The sequence below is a fragment of the Corticium candelabrum genome, chromosome 1, assembly GCF_963422355.1.
Source record: "Corticium candelabrum chromosome 1, ooCorCand1.1, whole genome shotgun sequence".
Taxonomy (NCBI): Eukaryota; Metazoa; Porifera; class Homoscleromorpha; order Homosclerophorida; family Plakinidae; genus Corticium; species Corticium candelabrum.
The window spans coordinates 628325-640824 of NC_085085.1; the positions used below are offsets into that span (position 1 = coordinate 628325).

At 40.2% G+C, this 12500-nt stretch overlaps 5 protein-coding genes across 5 annotated transcripts in view; 4 read left to right on the forward strand and 1 right to left on the reverse strand.

Moving 5' to 3' along the window:
* Positions 1-871, forward strand: part of LOC134192637 (E3 ubiquitin-protein ligase KCMF1-like) — a 3542-nt gene extending 2671 nt beyond the window's left edge. Inside the window, exon 5 of the mRNA XM_062661388.1 lies at positions 800-871. Coding sequence (XP_062517372.1) covers positions 800-871 — 72 coding nt within the window. The remainder of the gene's footprint in view (positions 1-799) is intronic.
* A 21-nt stretch (positions 872-892) lies between these two features.
* LOC134194849 (uncharacterized) lies at positions 893-1714 on the forward strand. The gene is made up of 2 exons (XM_062663827.1): positions 893-1052; positions 1115-1714. The coding sequence occupies exons 1-2, from the start codon at positions 934-936 to the stop codon at positions 1647-1649; spliced, it is 654 nt and encodes a 217-aa protein (XP_062519811.1). The 5' UTR covers positions 893-933; the 3' UTR covers positions 1650-1714.
* A 2425-nt stretch (positions 1715-4139) lies between these two features.
* On the forward strand, positions 4140-9594 carry LOC134184366 (E3 ubiquitin-protein ligase KCMF1-like). Its single transcript, XM_062652044.1, has 7 exons — positions 4140-4270; positions 4369-4536; positions 5571-5710; positions 5773-5874; positions 7237-7531; positions 8827-9058; positions 9116-9594. The coding sequence occupies exons 1-7, from the start codon at positions 4255-4257 to the stop codon at positions 9321-9323; spliced, it is 1161 nt and encodes a 386-aa protein (XP_062508028.1). The 5' UTR covers positions 4140-4254; the 3' UTR covers positions 9324-9594.
* Positions 9595-10524: 930 nt separating this feature from the next.
* LOC134193337 (protease-associated domain-containing protein 1-like) lies at positions 10525-11806 on the reverse strand. The gene is made up of 4 exons (XM_062662173.1): positions 11730-11806; positions 11565-11674; positions 11130-11239; positions 10525-10866 (listed from the first exon to the last, which is right to left on the reverse strand). Exons 1-4 carry the CDS (start codon positions 11776-11778, stop codon positions 10578-10580), a joined length of 558 nt encoding a protein of 185 aa, XP_062518157.1. The 5' UTR covers positions 11779-11806; the 3' UTR covers positions 10525-10577.
* A 32-nt stretch (positions 11807-11838) lies between these two features.
* Positions 11839-12500, forward strand: part of LOC134179264 (protein HIRA-like) — a 21618-nt gene continuing 20956 nt past the window's right edge. Inside the window, exons 1-3 of the mRNA XM_062646126.1 lie at positions 11839-11925; positions 11990-12052; positions 12413-12500. The exon at positions 12413-12500 is cut by the window's right edge and continues 23 nt beyond it. Coding sequence (XP_062502110.1) covers positions 11889-11925; positions 11990-12052; positions 12413-12500 — 188 coding nt within the window. The 5' untranslated portion in view covers positions 11839-11888. The remainder of the gene's footprint in view (positions 11926-11989; positions 12053-12412) is intronic.

Here is a 12500-nt window from a genome sequence, read left to right on the forward strand (position 1 = left end):
TCTTTCTTGTATCAAACGACCGCTAACGGGAATGTTCCTTGAACGGGTCTCAACAAACCACTCCCAGACAGCACGGTCAATGTCGTCATACTGCACCTTCCTACTCTGATACTTCTGTTTAGGGCCACTCTGGCAAGTCTCCCATTGCCGTCTAATGCTTTTTCTGTCTCTTACTATAGACTGAACTTGCATCTTTCCTACGCCCATCTCAACTGCTACACTGCGACAGCTTTTGCCCTTTTCAACTTTTTCAATTACACGAATCCGATCTTCCAGAGTTAGAATCTTGCGCTTCTGAGACATAGCTTCCGACAAGAGTTCACATGTGTACTCAAACAGTTACGCACTTCCCGGATCTGTTCACCAGTATTGAACATGCGCAGAGGCCTGGTTGGTTGCTAAAAGAGGTGCACGTGACACATTTTGGTGGTCGCTGGTCGCGTTACAGAGGTGATCGCTCATAGGAGGTACCTGCTATACAAATTTGGTCCGAGCACAGTCAATGTGGTCGCAAATAGGAGGTGGTCGCAGATGGGAGGGACTACTGTACCACAATCTGTCTGTCTGTTTGTCTGTCTATCTGTCTGTTTGTGTGTCCTTCTGTCTGTCCTTATGTCTGTCAGTCAGTTTGTCTGTTTACTTTCTATTGTCTGTTTATGTGTCGTTCTTGTTGGACTGCTTGTTGTCTGTGTATAGTTACACACGTCTGTGTGTGAATTTACCTACCACTTTGTCAATTAACGTTTCAGACCTGACAACTTGTGTCATAGTTTATGTACAGAATTTATCTCGTACGTAGGATGATCCATCTATTCGTCACATGAGACATATGCTTCATCCTGGTCGCTGGTATGTGTATATGCATATATAGGTAAATGTAGGGTAGCTACTAAACTGAAATTAGATTATTCTCTATTGTTTGTGATGCCATAGATGGTTAAAAAATTTCTTTCAAGACAACAGCTGGTCCGATTGAATAGACAGTCTAAGGGAGCGTCTGTTGTGGAAGAGTATGCTTGTCATCTTCAAATGAGGAGAACTCCCAATTTACGGTAATGTTGAAGAAATGGTCACCGATTGTGTTCTGTGTATTGATTGGAACTATCTGCAATAGGGGGAACACTGTGACAATTGAAAATGGAATTGAGTTTTTTCTTCCAGTAGAAGAACAACCACTTTCAAACTTGGAAATACAAGCCATCACTGCCTTGACAGGAACAGCACCACAGTTGACTGGTACAGCATGTTGGGCCATAGTGAGACATGAAGTTTTTCATTCACTTCTCTACAAGAGATGTGGTAGCAGTTCAAGTATGGTAGTAGAAATTGAGAGTGCCACTCTCCTTTATGGAAAAGTTCTGAAATTTGTTCTTGTTGAATCGACAGCAGTTGCAATAGTACAACGATACCATAGGCATCAATCTAACATTTGTAAGGATGGTCAGCAATTGCCAACGTTATCGCTGCTAAGACGACTTGTTCGAGACAATCGTCTCGCATCATTCTACATGCCAGTGGAAGAGTTAGATGAACTAGTTGCTGTGTACTGCAGTAAAATAAGTAAAAAGTGCATTTTTGTTGCTGACAATGATTTTAGTGACAATGTATGTGGATTTTTGGTGCCGGTTTTAAGAGATTATCGTGTGTAGAGTGTGCAAACTGTATTAGTATTAGTAGCTGTAGCCTAGAATTGAATAATATTGGCAAAAGTTGTGGAAGAGATTATTATTGTGACAATAAGGTAGAGAATTTGACTGGTACATCTACCAGCAGATATATACTAGTAGGTTGGAGCAAGAACTTGCGAGTTCTAGGAGACGCGTGCTTTCATGTAAGAACATAAAAGTACTTAGTTGGTCAATTGATACGTGCAGAAATAGAACTTCGCTAATTTCTACTTGCCAAATTGTTTAACTAAGAGATTGAACTGCAACAGTGTTCGCTTAAAATCGTTATTCTTCGTGTGAATGCTGCATAATAGCACGTACAGCAGATCGAGACAAGGTCATTTATGAACTTGCAAGATCTTTAGAGGCCAAGAACGAGAAAGTACTTGGCGGTCACGCAATCAATGCAATAGAACATTTTGAAATTAGCCTAGCAAACGAACCTCATTTAGAAAGCATCAGTCAATCAGCCAGTTTTTCTCTAGGATCAACAAAGAGATTCAGAAGTGCACCTTGACTTGACGCGTACTAAGAACATGCAAGGCCTTGACCCAAGTTCATGCGTGAACATGACATTTGCCAAGTACGCGCAAGTAATTGAAACTCCTTGCAAGGTCTTGGGCAAGAACTTCAACCCAGGTATACGCACACAAGCGAAAATGAAACTGTATTTAGCGAAAATGAAACTGTATTTAGCAAAAATGAAACTGTATTTATTTGCTTACAAAATATTACAGCTGCTACTGCAGTAAGAAGAACTGCGAAAAACAGGATCACAGTCATACAAATCATCATGATTGTCTCGCACATGTACAGTATCGCACGAACATTCTTGCTCTAGTTTCTCCACCATGTCGCGACGACCCTCCTCCATCAAAGCAGTTCGAAGTTTTCTTGAGAAAGTTGATTTGCTTGAATGATTCTTGTAGCAGGTCCACAACAGTTGATACGACGTCTCACGCAGGTCTCGTTCATGCCTGTGTTCTATGCAGGCGATGATGCTTTCTTGTAGACCCAAACGACGAGAAACATGTTTGCAGTCTTTTCCAAGATGTGCAGCGATCACGACGAGATGACATCTGCACACGTCGTACACTCGCGCAGAAACCGGAGAAGAAGCAGATACTTGTAGCTGACGAGAAGAACTCATCGCAACAGTCTCTATAGTTGTTGATCAGAATGGGGGAGAAGTATTGCCAGATTAGCAGCAGTGATACTGATCGTAAACTACTAAGCTAATTATCAAATAGTGACGGTGGCAAACCTGTTTTTCCCGCCCCCTCACCTGCAAACTTGAGGTAATAGCCTCGGGGAGGCCGCGGCGAAAGGGGTCTGGCTACGCGAGACTAGCCTCGGTATTACAGACTGCTTTCTGCACGTGATGGGAGGGGAGAGTGGATTACCAGACTGCTTTCTTCTCTCCTCCCACTCTTCCCTCCCATCACGTGCAGAAAGCAGTCTGTAATACCGAGGCTAGTGAGGTAATTCCCTCCAACTGATATCAACTATTTACTAACCTTTATCCGGGATGTTTAGTTCCAGTCGACTGCTTGAGACCACTCGAGTCTTCTTGTTAGTTAGTTATGTCACAGTCGTTTTGAGACTGTCCACAGCACCTGGTACCCTGCATGAACATCGCAGGTCAAAACGACGTCAATCGTTTGTGATAGAGGTTTGTTGGTGTAGGCTAGATGGTGGAGGGTATTTGGAAATGTTTTTGTAAGGCCATACGTAGAGAACCGCGCAGCTGGAAAGAAGACAAGCAGAATCTGTGTAGTTCAGTATGTCTCTGCAGAGCTGTGACATTACAATCTAATATGACGTGTACTAGCTGTACTTACGCAAATATGCGCGCGCGCACACACACACACACACACACACACACACACACACACACACACACACACACACAGTGACACACACACACACACACACACACACACAGTGACACACACACACACACACACACACACACACACACACACACACAGTGACACACACACACACACACACACACACACACACACACACACACACACACACACACACACAGTGACACACACACACACACACACACACACACACACACACACACACACACACACACACACACACACACACCAGTAGATACAAGCATCAAAATGCAAATTATGCAAATGAAACTAGAAATGTAAAGACAAATACAAATACAATGCCACGCAAACACAAATTCAACTACAACTAAAGCCATAATAATTTATTAAATGCAAACTAAGAAAATACATACAAATTATCAAACCAAAACTACGTACACCGTCTAGTACAAATGCAATTGTAAATAACAATACAAACACACGTGCGTTTGCCTAACATTATTCTAATGCATTTTAAATTTTATCAATCAAAATGTGCGATTTTTTCCAGACAACAATCCACCAGTTGCACACATTAGCCTCGGAGTCCGGTGAGTTAGCCGGATCCACGAGGGTTGTTGCTACCAACCAGAAACATTCGATCAATTTCCTTGTCAAGCTTCTGACAGCGAATTCCAACCGAGTAAACTAAAAATCCTCCCACCATCGTACGCTCCACATCACAACCACAAATTATGTCGAGACATGAAGGTGAGGCCCCTTTCACTTTCTTTCCGTTTTTGCGACAATCGACTGCAAGCAGAGGCTCGTGATGATGTGTGAGGGTGAGCAAATTTATTTTGAATTAGGTGTGAGTTGTGACGTGTGTGGTAAGGGCAATTTCCGAGGCAAGAGGTACAAGTGTTTGGTGTGCTATGATTATGATCTCTGTGCTGCTTGTTATGATGGTGGAGCGACGACCAATCGACACTCACTGGAGCACCCGGTGCAGTGCATACTGACGCGGTCTGAGTATGGTGAGGAGTGGGGTTGTGGTGTTTTGGTGGATCGAATGTGGGGTTGTTGTTGGTTGGTGTTTGAATTTGTGTGTTTGAGTTTGTTGTTTTGTTTGTCTGTTTGTCTGTTTGTGTGTTTGTCTGTTTGTGTGTTTGTCTGTGTGTCTGTCAGTCTGTCTGTCTCTCTGTCTGTTTATCGGTCTGTTTGTCTGTCTGTCTGTTTGTCTGTCTGTCTGTTTATCTGTCTGTCTGTCTTTCAGTCTGTTTATCTGTCTGTCAGTCTGTCTGTTTGTCTGTCTGTCAGTCAGTCTGTCTGTCTGTCTGTTTATCTGTCTGTCTGTTTGTCTGTCTGTTTATCTGTGTGTCTGTTTGTCAGTTTGTCTGTCTGTCTGTCTGTCTGTCTGTCTTTTATTTTCAACATTAATACTACCATACAGTAAATGTCAGTAAAAGGCACTTTAGGTAAATAGTGAGTTGTCGACCCTTGGGTTAAGTTACACAACTCACGTTTGTCTGTCTATCTGTTTGTTTGTTTGTCTGTCTGTTGGTCTGTGTTGTTGTCTGTCTGTCTCTTTGTCTGTATCTTTGTCTGTTTGTCTGTCTGTCAGTCAGTCAATACAAGACATTATGACAGTCTACAATACACTAAAAATTAGCAAATTCTAAGACAACTGGGACCCAAGAGGTCTCTACATTTGTCTGTTTGTTTGTTTGTCTGTCTGTGTCTGTTTGTCTGTCTTTGTTTGTCTGTCTGTCTGTTTGTCTCGCAAGATATCTCACTTTATGAAGCTTCCACTAAAATCAGTGACTAAAGCGTGGGAGGCTTATGCTCCTCAGGATCTCCATTACACCACTGGACATACGGCAAACCTCTTTAAAGGCATAGACATAACCTCACAAATGATTGTCTTACTGAAATCCTTTCACTAGATTCATCACGTAAACACATCTTAACAGTTTGTCATATTTGTAGTTTTCTTTCTAAGCAATTAGGTATACGAATGTTAAGATTCGTTGACATAAGCTAACTTGTTGACAATTTTTTGTGTGACTAGAATTGTATTACGGCGGCGAGGCTGTATCGTTTGAACATGCCATGTCGTACACGTGTCCCTACTGTGGCAGCATGGGATTCAGCGAGAGTCAGCTGCAAGACCACGTCAACGTTGAACATGCAGATTCGAGTATAGAAGTTGTACGGAGACTTGAAGTTGTGGTATTGTTGTGTGTTGCTGGGTTTTAGTATTTTATGTGTAGATTTGTCCGGTGTGTGCTGCATTGCCTCATGGGGATCCAAATCATCTCACTGAGGACTTTCCGGCTCATCTGGCTTTAGAACATAGAGCAGGTCGAGACTTGGTAAGGGTATGTTTTCTTATCCATGTATTGTTTCTGTCTGTTTGTCTATCCATATTTTTGTTTGTTGTATGTCTATCTGAGTGTGTGTCTGACTGTTATCTGTCTGTCTGTCTGTCAGTTTGTTTGTCTGTTTGTCTGTCTGTCTGTCAGTTTGTTTGTCTGTCTGTCTGTATGTATGTATGTGTATTTTGTCTGTCATTAAGCGAAGAGTCAGACTGTAGTTGTTTCAGAGATCTGTACCGTGCTCACGTACATAGTGGAGATCTATGACAATACAGTAGTCCCTCCCATTTGCGACCACCCCTAAAGCCTGTTAAATTTGGTCGGAAAATGGAGGTGGTCTCTCACAGAGGTGCACGTGACATCTCTAATTGCGCACGTGACTAGTTCTTAGACACACTTTACGCATGTGACGTTCTTACTACTGTACACACGCGACTTCTACAATAGAGCACATACAGAAAGTGCACTATGACCCAACTGTTCAGCGTACACGAGTGCTCTTTCTTGTATCAAACGACCGCTAACGGGAATGTTCCTTGAACGGGCCTCAACAAACCACTCCCAGACAGCACGGTCAATGTCGTCATACTGCACCTTCCTACTCTGATACTTCTGTTTAGGGCCACTCCGGCAAGTCTCCCATTGCTGTCTAATGCTTTTTCTGTCTCTTACTATAGACTGAACTTGCGTCTTTCCTACGCCCATCTCAACTGCTACACAGCGACAGCTTTTGCCCTTTTCAACTTTTTCAATTACACGAATCCGATCTTCCAGAGTTAGAACCTTGCGCTTCTGAGACAAAGCTTCCGACAAGAGTTCACATGTGCACTCGAACAGTTACGCACTTTCTGGATCTGTTCACCAGTATTGAACATGCGCAGAGGCCTGGTTGGTTGCTAAAAGAGGTGCACGTGACACATTTTGGTGGTCGCTGGTCTCGTTACAGAGGTGGTCACGTTACAGAGGTGGTCACGTGAGAGAGGTGGTCGCTCATAGGAGGTACCTGCTATACAAATTTGGTCCGAGCACAGTCAATGTGGTCGCAAATAGGAGGTGGTCGCAGATGAGAGGGGTCGCAAATGGGAGGGACTACTGTCCCACAATCTGTCTGTCTGTTTGTCTGTCTATCTGTCTGTCTATCTGTCTGTTTGTGTGTCCTTCTGTCTGTCCTTATGTCTGTCAGTCAGTTTGTCTGTTTACTTTCTATTGTCTGTTTATGTGTCGTTCTTGTTGGACTGCTTGTTGTCTGTGTATAGTTACACACGTCTGTGTGTGAATTTACCTACCACTTTGTCAATTAACGTTTCAGACCTGATAACTTGTGTCATAGTTTATGTACAGAATTTATCTCGTACGTAGGATGATCCATCTATTCGTCACATGAGACGTATGCTTCATCCTGGTCGCGGTTTAGGTGGCACTAGAGCAGCACGTCGTGCTATGCATCACTACTATTTGGTGGGAGGTAATAGTGGAAACAGCGGCAGCGGTGGCACCTCAAGTCAAACTCCTAGCGGAGGAGGAGTGACAGGAGGGAACCAACCGAGTGCTGTAGCACAGACATCTAGTGGAAGAGAATCGGAATCCCGAGATGTCGATTCAATAGCTGACATTTTATCTCAATTGTCTGGAGTACAACGAGGGAGTTCTTCAGGTAGGAAACAAAATCCCGTTCATACTTTAAACATCTAGTAATGCAATCCCTTTTTACCAGTTTATAAACAAATAGTTTAGTCGTTAATTAATTAATTAATTAATTATTAACTAATTACCTAATTAATTAATAATTTAGGTTTACAGTGAAACTCGGGTTGCAGCTCTGCAAACTTGAATATGTAGCTACTTATTCAAGATAGAGGTTTGGGTTTTATTATTTCTCAATGCGAGAGCTTAGTCACCGTTTTAGAAATGAGGAACTTATGTGAGCGATTTTGCCATTTTATTGTGGAAATGCAGTTTGGTGTCACTTGAATTGCATAAGCCACCAGACTAAGTGACCTTTGCTTCTTTTCCTGGACACCAAGATTATGATTTGTGTAGTTAGGGCATAAGCAGGTGATTGATTTACAGAAAGCAAGGCTAGACATGAAGCATTGCACGCGGTGGTCACGACTTTTTTTATGTCAGCAACCACTCAACTGTTGCACCTCGCTGCTTAATAAACTTGTGCCGAAGTCGTGTACGTACAGGTTGTTGTGAAATCACAAGTGATGGTGTGGTGCATGGTTGTGTTGTGTAACTGTGATTGCTATCAATTCAGGTGACAAAATGTGTCACTTGTGTGGTCTTTGAAATGATCTAGTGAGAAAGACACCGCAAAAATATGAGCGAAAGATTCTTGTCTACGGCGAATATGATTACATTTATCGATGTGAAAATGTAACACTCTAACCTATTGTGAGATGCATTCCTCCAATACAGTAGTCAGTGTATTGTGAGATGCATCCCTCCGATACAATAGTCTAGTGTATTGTGAGATGCATCCCTCCAATACAATAATCTAGTGTATTGTGAGATGCATCCCTCCAATACAATAGTCTAGTGTATTGTGAGATGCATCCCTCCAATACAATAGTCTACTGTATTGTGAGATGCATCCCTTCAATACAATAGTCTAGTGTATTGTGAGATGCATCCCTCCAATACAATAGTCTAGTGTATAGTGAGATGCATCCCTTCAATACAATAGTCTAGTGTATTGTGAGATGCATCCCTCCAATACAATAGTCTAGTGTATTGTGAGATGCATCCCTCCAATACAATAGTCTAGTGTATTGTGAGATGCATCCCTCCAATACAATAGTCTAGTGTATTGTGAGATGCATCCCTCCAATACAACAATCTAGTGTAAGGCATCCAATACTGATGTACTGTATTACAAGATCCATCCCTTTATACAATACAGCATACAGAATGAATGTCATTACTCTGAACGTCTTTCTTCCACAGCCTCAGCCCTTCAGCTGCAGCAACTTCAGATGCAACTACAACTTGAACGACAGCAAGTCCAAGAACACAGACGTCACTTAGAACGCTTGGCGATGTCAAACAGCGGTGGTAGTTCGTCGTCCAGTCGACGACCACAATACGCTATGATTGACCTATCAACATCCGCCTCCCCACAAAAGGCAACCCAAGAAGTAGCAAATTTGGACCTAAACCTGACATCTCTATTACCAAGGTATCCATGCCACAGACACTTGTGTAGTCATTGTCACTCACTTGTCTTTGTATTCAGCTCTGAAGTGAGTGGAGAGGTTTCAGACAGCGACGTATTGCTGTACGCCGATAAACGCGGTTTTCTTCAAGAGCTCGTCGTCTCGTCTCTATCACTGGCGGACAATACGATCGAGCTGTCGCTGAGTAGCAGCAGTAACAGTGACACAGACGACGATCAAAAGAAGGATGTGACGATATCAGATAGAGACGAAGATGTAAATTCATAGAAATGTCTTGCATTCTAGTATTGCCAAGCAGCAATTGTGTAGCTACGGCTGGTGATTTCTACGTTCACTATATGTGTGTCTAGGCACACAGCGGGTTAGCCACTGTTCATGTTGCCATGACTACAAATCCAAATTCTTGATTTTCAAACGGCAACGACCAATTCTGATTATGCTTTCGAGTTCGGGTGTGTTTGAGTCGTAAGGCACTTGACAATGAGACAACAAAGTGTCTTAACAGCTTGACCGCCTTGCTGAGGATGAAACGAGGTGAAAGCATCAGGTCTACAAAGGCTGCATTGTGTTTTTCAGAATATACAGTAATATCAGACTCACATCTAGAGTCGGCCACTTGCCATTTGAATTTTTAAGAATATTGATTTCAATGACTGTGATAAACTAGTAATAAACTATTGATTAACAAATAATTAATAAATTAATAAAATAATAAATTAATTAATTAATAAAAATAATTTTTGTGTTTACCTTACTTTCAAGCAGTTGTGTTGGTAACTAATTAATTAAATTATTGATTAACAAATACTTAATAAATTTAAATTATCAATAAATTAATTAACAAAAAACTGATAAACTATTTTATGTATTTCACCTACTTTCAAGCAGTTGTGTTGGTAACTAATTAATTAAATTATTGATTAACAATAATTCATGAATAATTACCAATTAATAAATTATTTTATGTACACCTGTATTTTACTATCAATCAGTTGTGTTAATAACTAATTAATTAAATTATTGATTAACAAATAATTAATAATAATTAATTAATTAAATAATAATTTTATGAGTTTTGCTTACTTTCAAGCAATTGTGTTGGTAACTAATTAATTAAATTATTGATTAACAAATAATTAATAAATTACCAATAAATTAATTAACAAAAAACTGATAAACTATTTTATGTATTTCACCTACTTTCAAGCAGTTGCTAATAACTAATTAATTAAATTATGATTAACAAATAATTACTAAATAATTGATAATTACTAATAAATTAATTAACTAAATTATTTTTATGTATTTCACCTACCTTGGTACAGTGCACCCTCGATGCATCAAAACTTGCTACATTAGCAACAATTAAAATGTGGCAACAGAGACACCAGCCTAGAATGCAGTTCACTGGAAAATGTTCTACATGTATTTACTTTGCAGTTTCATTGATATCAATATGCAATCAGTCAACTCACAACAGTTCATTCTTATAATCAATTTCTCATCAAATGAAAATATAATCTAAAGTAACGTCCATGGCGGCTGATTGAGCAACAAGTTGGGATACATTGTAACATTAACGGGAATAGAAATCAACGCCGATTTCATCCCGTTTGCCAACAGAGACTGCTTAATGTGATTTCCATCGCTGCCGAGCAGGAACAACGCCGGAATGGTCACTCCTCTCTCCGTATAGTCGTGCACCATATCGATCCAATTGCCTATATTTTTCGTGTTGCTATCGGCGATGATAACAGCCACAGCACCATGCTCTTCGGCGACGATAGTTTTTGACAAAAACGAGCAACCACTAAATATTAAGATATAATTAATTAATTAACACGAGCAACGAAGAGACACTATCCAGACTGTCTGTATTTCATATAATATTTTAATTAATCAATTAATTAATTATTGCACAACTGATTGATTTCAACTTGGTATTAAAACAAAAGCATTTAACCCTGAGTGACAAACCTGTTACAACGACTGACTAATTAAGTCAATAAAATAAAATAAATTAAATATGCGTGGGTGTGTCTCATGAGTTTATATATTGAGCTAGATGCTTACCCTCTTGTTACTAATGCTATCGCTCCGATGACGTCATCTCCGTTCATAAATGCACTGCAGCCATCGGGTGGGTCGGTAGGAACCAATGGAATCGTTGCATACTTTTGCATCTACAGCAACAATACAATCACGTGATTTCTCAGTGCAGTGTGACTCTTGGTCAAGCCAAAGAATTAATTAATATCAATACATTGCTGTTTAATTAATTGACATACAAGCAAATAGTTAATATCAATGACTCGATATGCCACACACGCGCGCGCGCACACACACACACACACACACACACACGTTACATTAATATATTACATATATTTAGTGGTTTACAACTGTCACGTGACAAGACGTCACCGTCGACACGTGATATAAACTCTCAAATGTGATTGGCTCGCGTCGCACAAAAACTGACGAAATGATAGCAACGTGTCATCGTACCAATGGCGTGCCGAAGTCTTTAGCAGGTATAGACCTGTACACGTAAGCGACATCTTCAGGCTCAATAAGCCGGAAATATATTGAGTCAAATATCAGAGAACGAGGACGACCTGGATGGATTTAGACATTACGACATGTTTGTAGAATAAAAAACAATGTCTCGACCTGAGTAAGTCGTGCCTAGCACAAGTAAACAAACCAGAAAACCCAACATCCGAACCCGCTCAAATTACACATCCGGGGTAGTCAAATTTTTAGATTAAATTACCCGTATGTTTTTAACCCGGATGTGAAAGTGTAGTGTGTGTGATGAAGTGATGGAAGATGAAACTTCTCAAACCATTGTGGGTTACAGACGAAGGCAAGTGAACGCCTAACTTTCAGAAAGATGCGTTTCTAATATCTGGAAATTGTGTGCACGAAAGGCAAGCCTTTCTTCTCTATCGACGTTCATCCTGATGGAACACGGTTTGCGACTGGAGGCCAAAGTAATAATAAGCACATCGTAATTATTGTGATACACCTACAGTGTGGCTATGGGTCAGTTTGCTGGAGTTTTAAATTGCGGAAATGCGCGCGAGGGGTTTGGACTCCTAGGCTTGATACTGTATGTGTGTTTAATTAATTAATCAATAATATAACAATTTTATTTTATTTAATTAAATTAAATTAAATATAAATTAATTAAATTAAAATTAAATTTAATCAATAATTAATCAATAATATAACAATTTTATTTTATTTTTAAATTTAATTTAATTTAATTTAATTTATTTAATTTAAATTTAATCAATAATTAATTGATAAATATGAAAATTACTTTAAAGTTTGTTGAATTTGGAATGCAGGCGACGACGCAGGAAAGGTTGTTGTGTGGAACATGGTGCCGATACGAAGCGAAGAAGACGAAATGAACGATCAAGTGCCGAAGATACT

Coding starts and splice junctions, on each gene's coding strand:
- LOC134184366 (XM_062652044.1), top strand. Junction 5,711..5,772: donor CAGATTCGAGTATAGAAGTT/GTACGGAGACTT, acceptor TTTTATGTGTAG/ATTTGTCCGGTGTGTGCTGC. Junction 9,059..9,115: donor CTGACATCTCTATTACCAAG/GTATCCATGCCA, acceptor CTTTGTATTCAG/CTCTGAAGTGAGTGGAGAGG.
- LOC134194849 (XM_062663827.1), top strand. CDS start 934: ATGGTTAAAAAATTTCTTTCAAGACAACAGCTGGTCCGATTGAATAGA. Junction 1,053..1,114: donor AGGAGAACTCCCAATTTACG/GTAATGTTGAAG, acceptor TATCTGCAATAG/GGGGAACACTGTGACAATTG.
- LOC134193337 (XM_062662173.1), bottom strand. CDS start 11,778: ATGTTGGGTTTTCTGGTTTGTTTACTTGTGCTAGGCACGACTTACTCA. Junction 11,675..11,729: donor GCTAGGCACGACTTACTCAG/GTCGAGACATTG, acceptor AAATCCATCCAG/GTCGTCCTCGTTCTCTGATA. Junction 10,867..11,129: donor ATAGCATTAGTAACAAGAGG/GTAAGCATCTAG, acceptor CTTAATATTTAG/TGGTTGCTCGTTTTTGTCAA.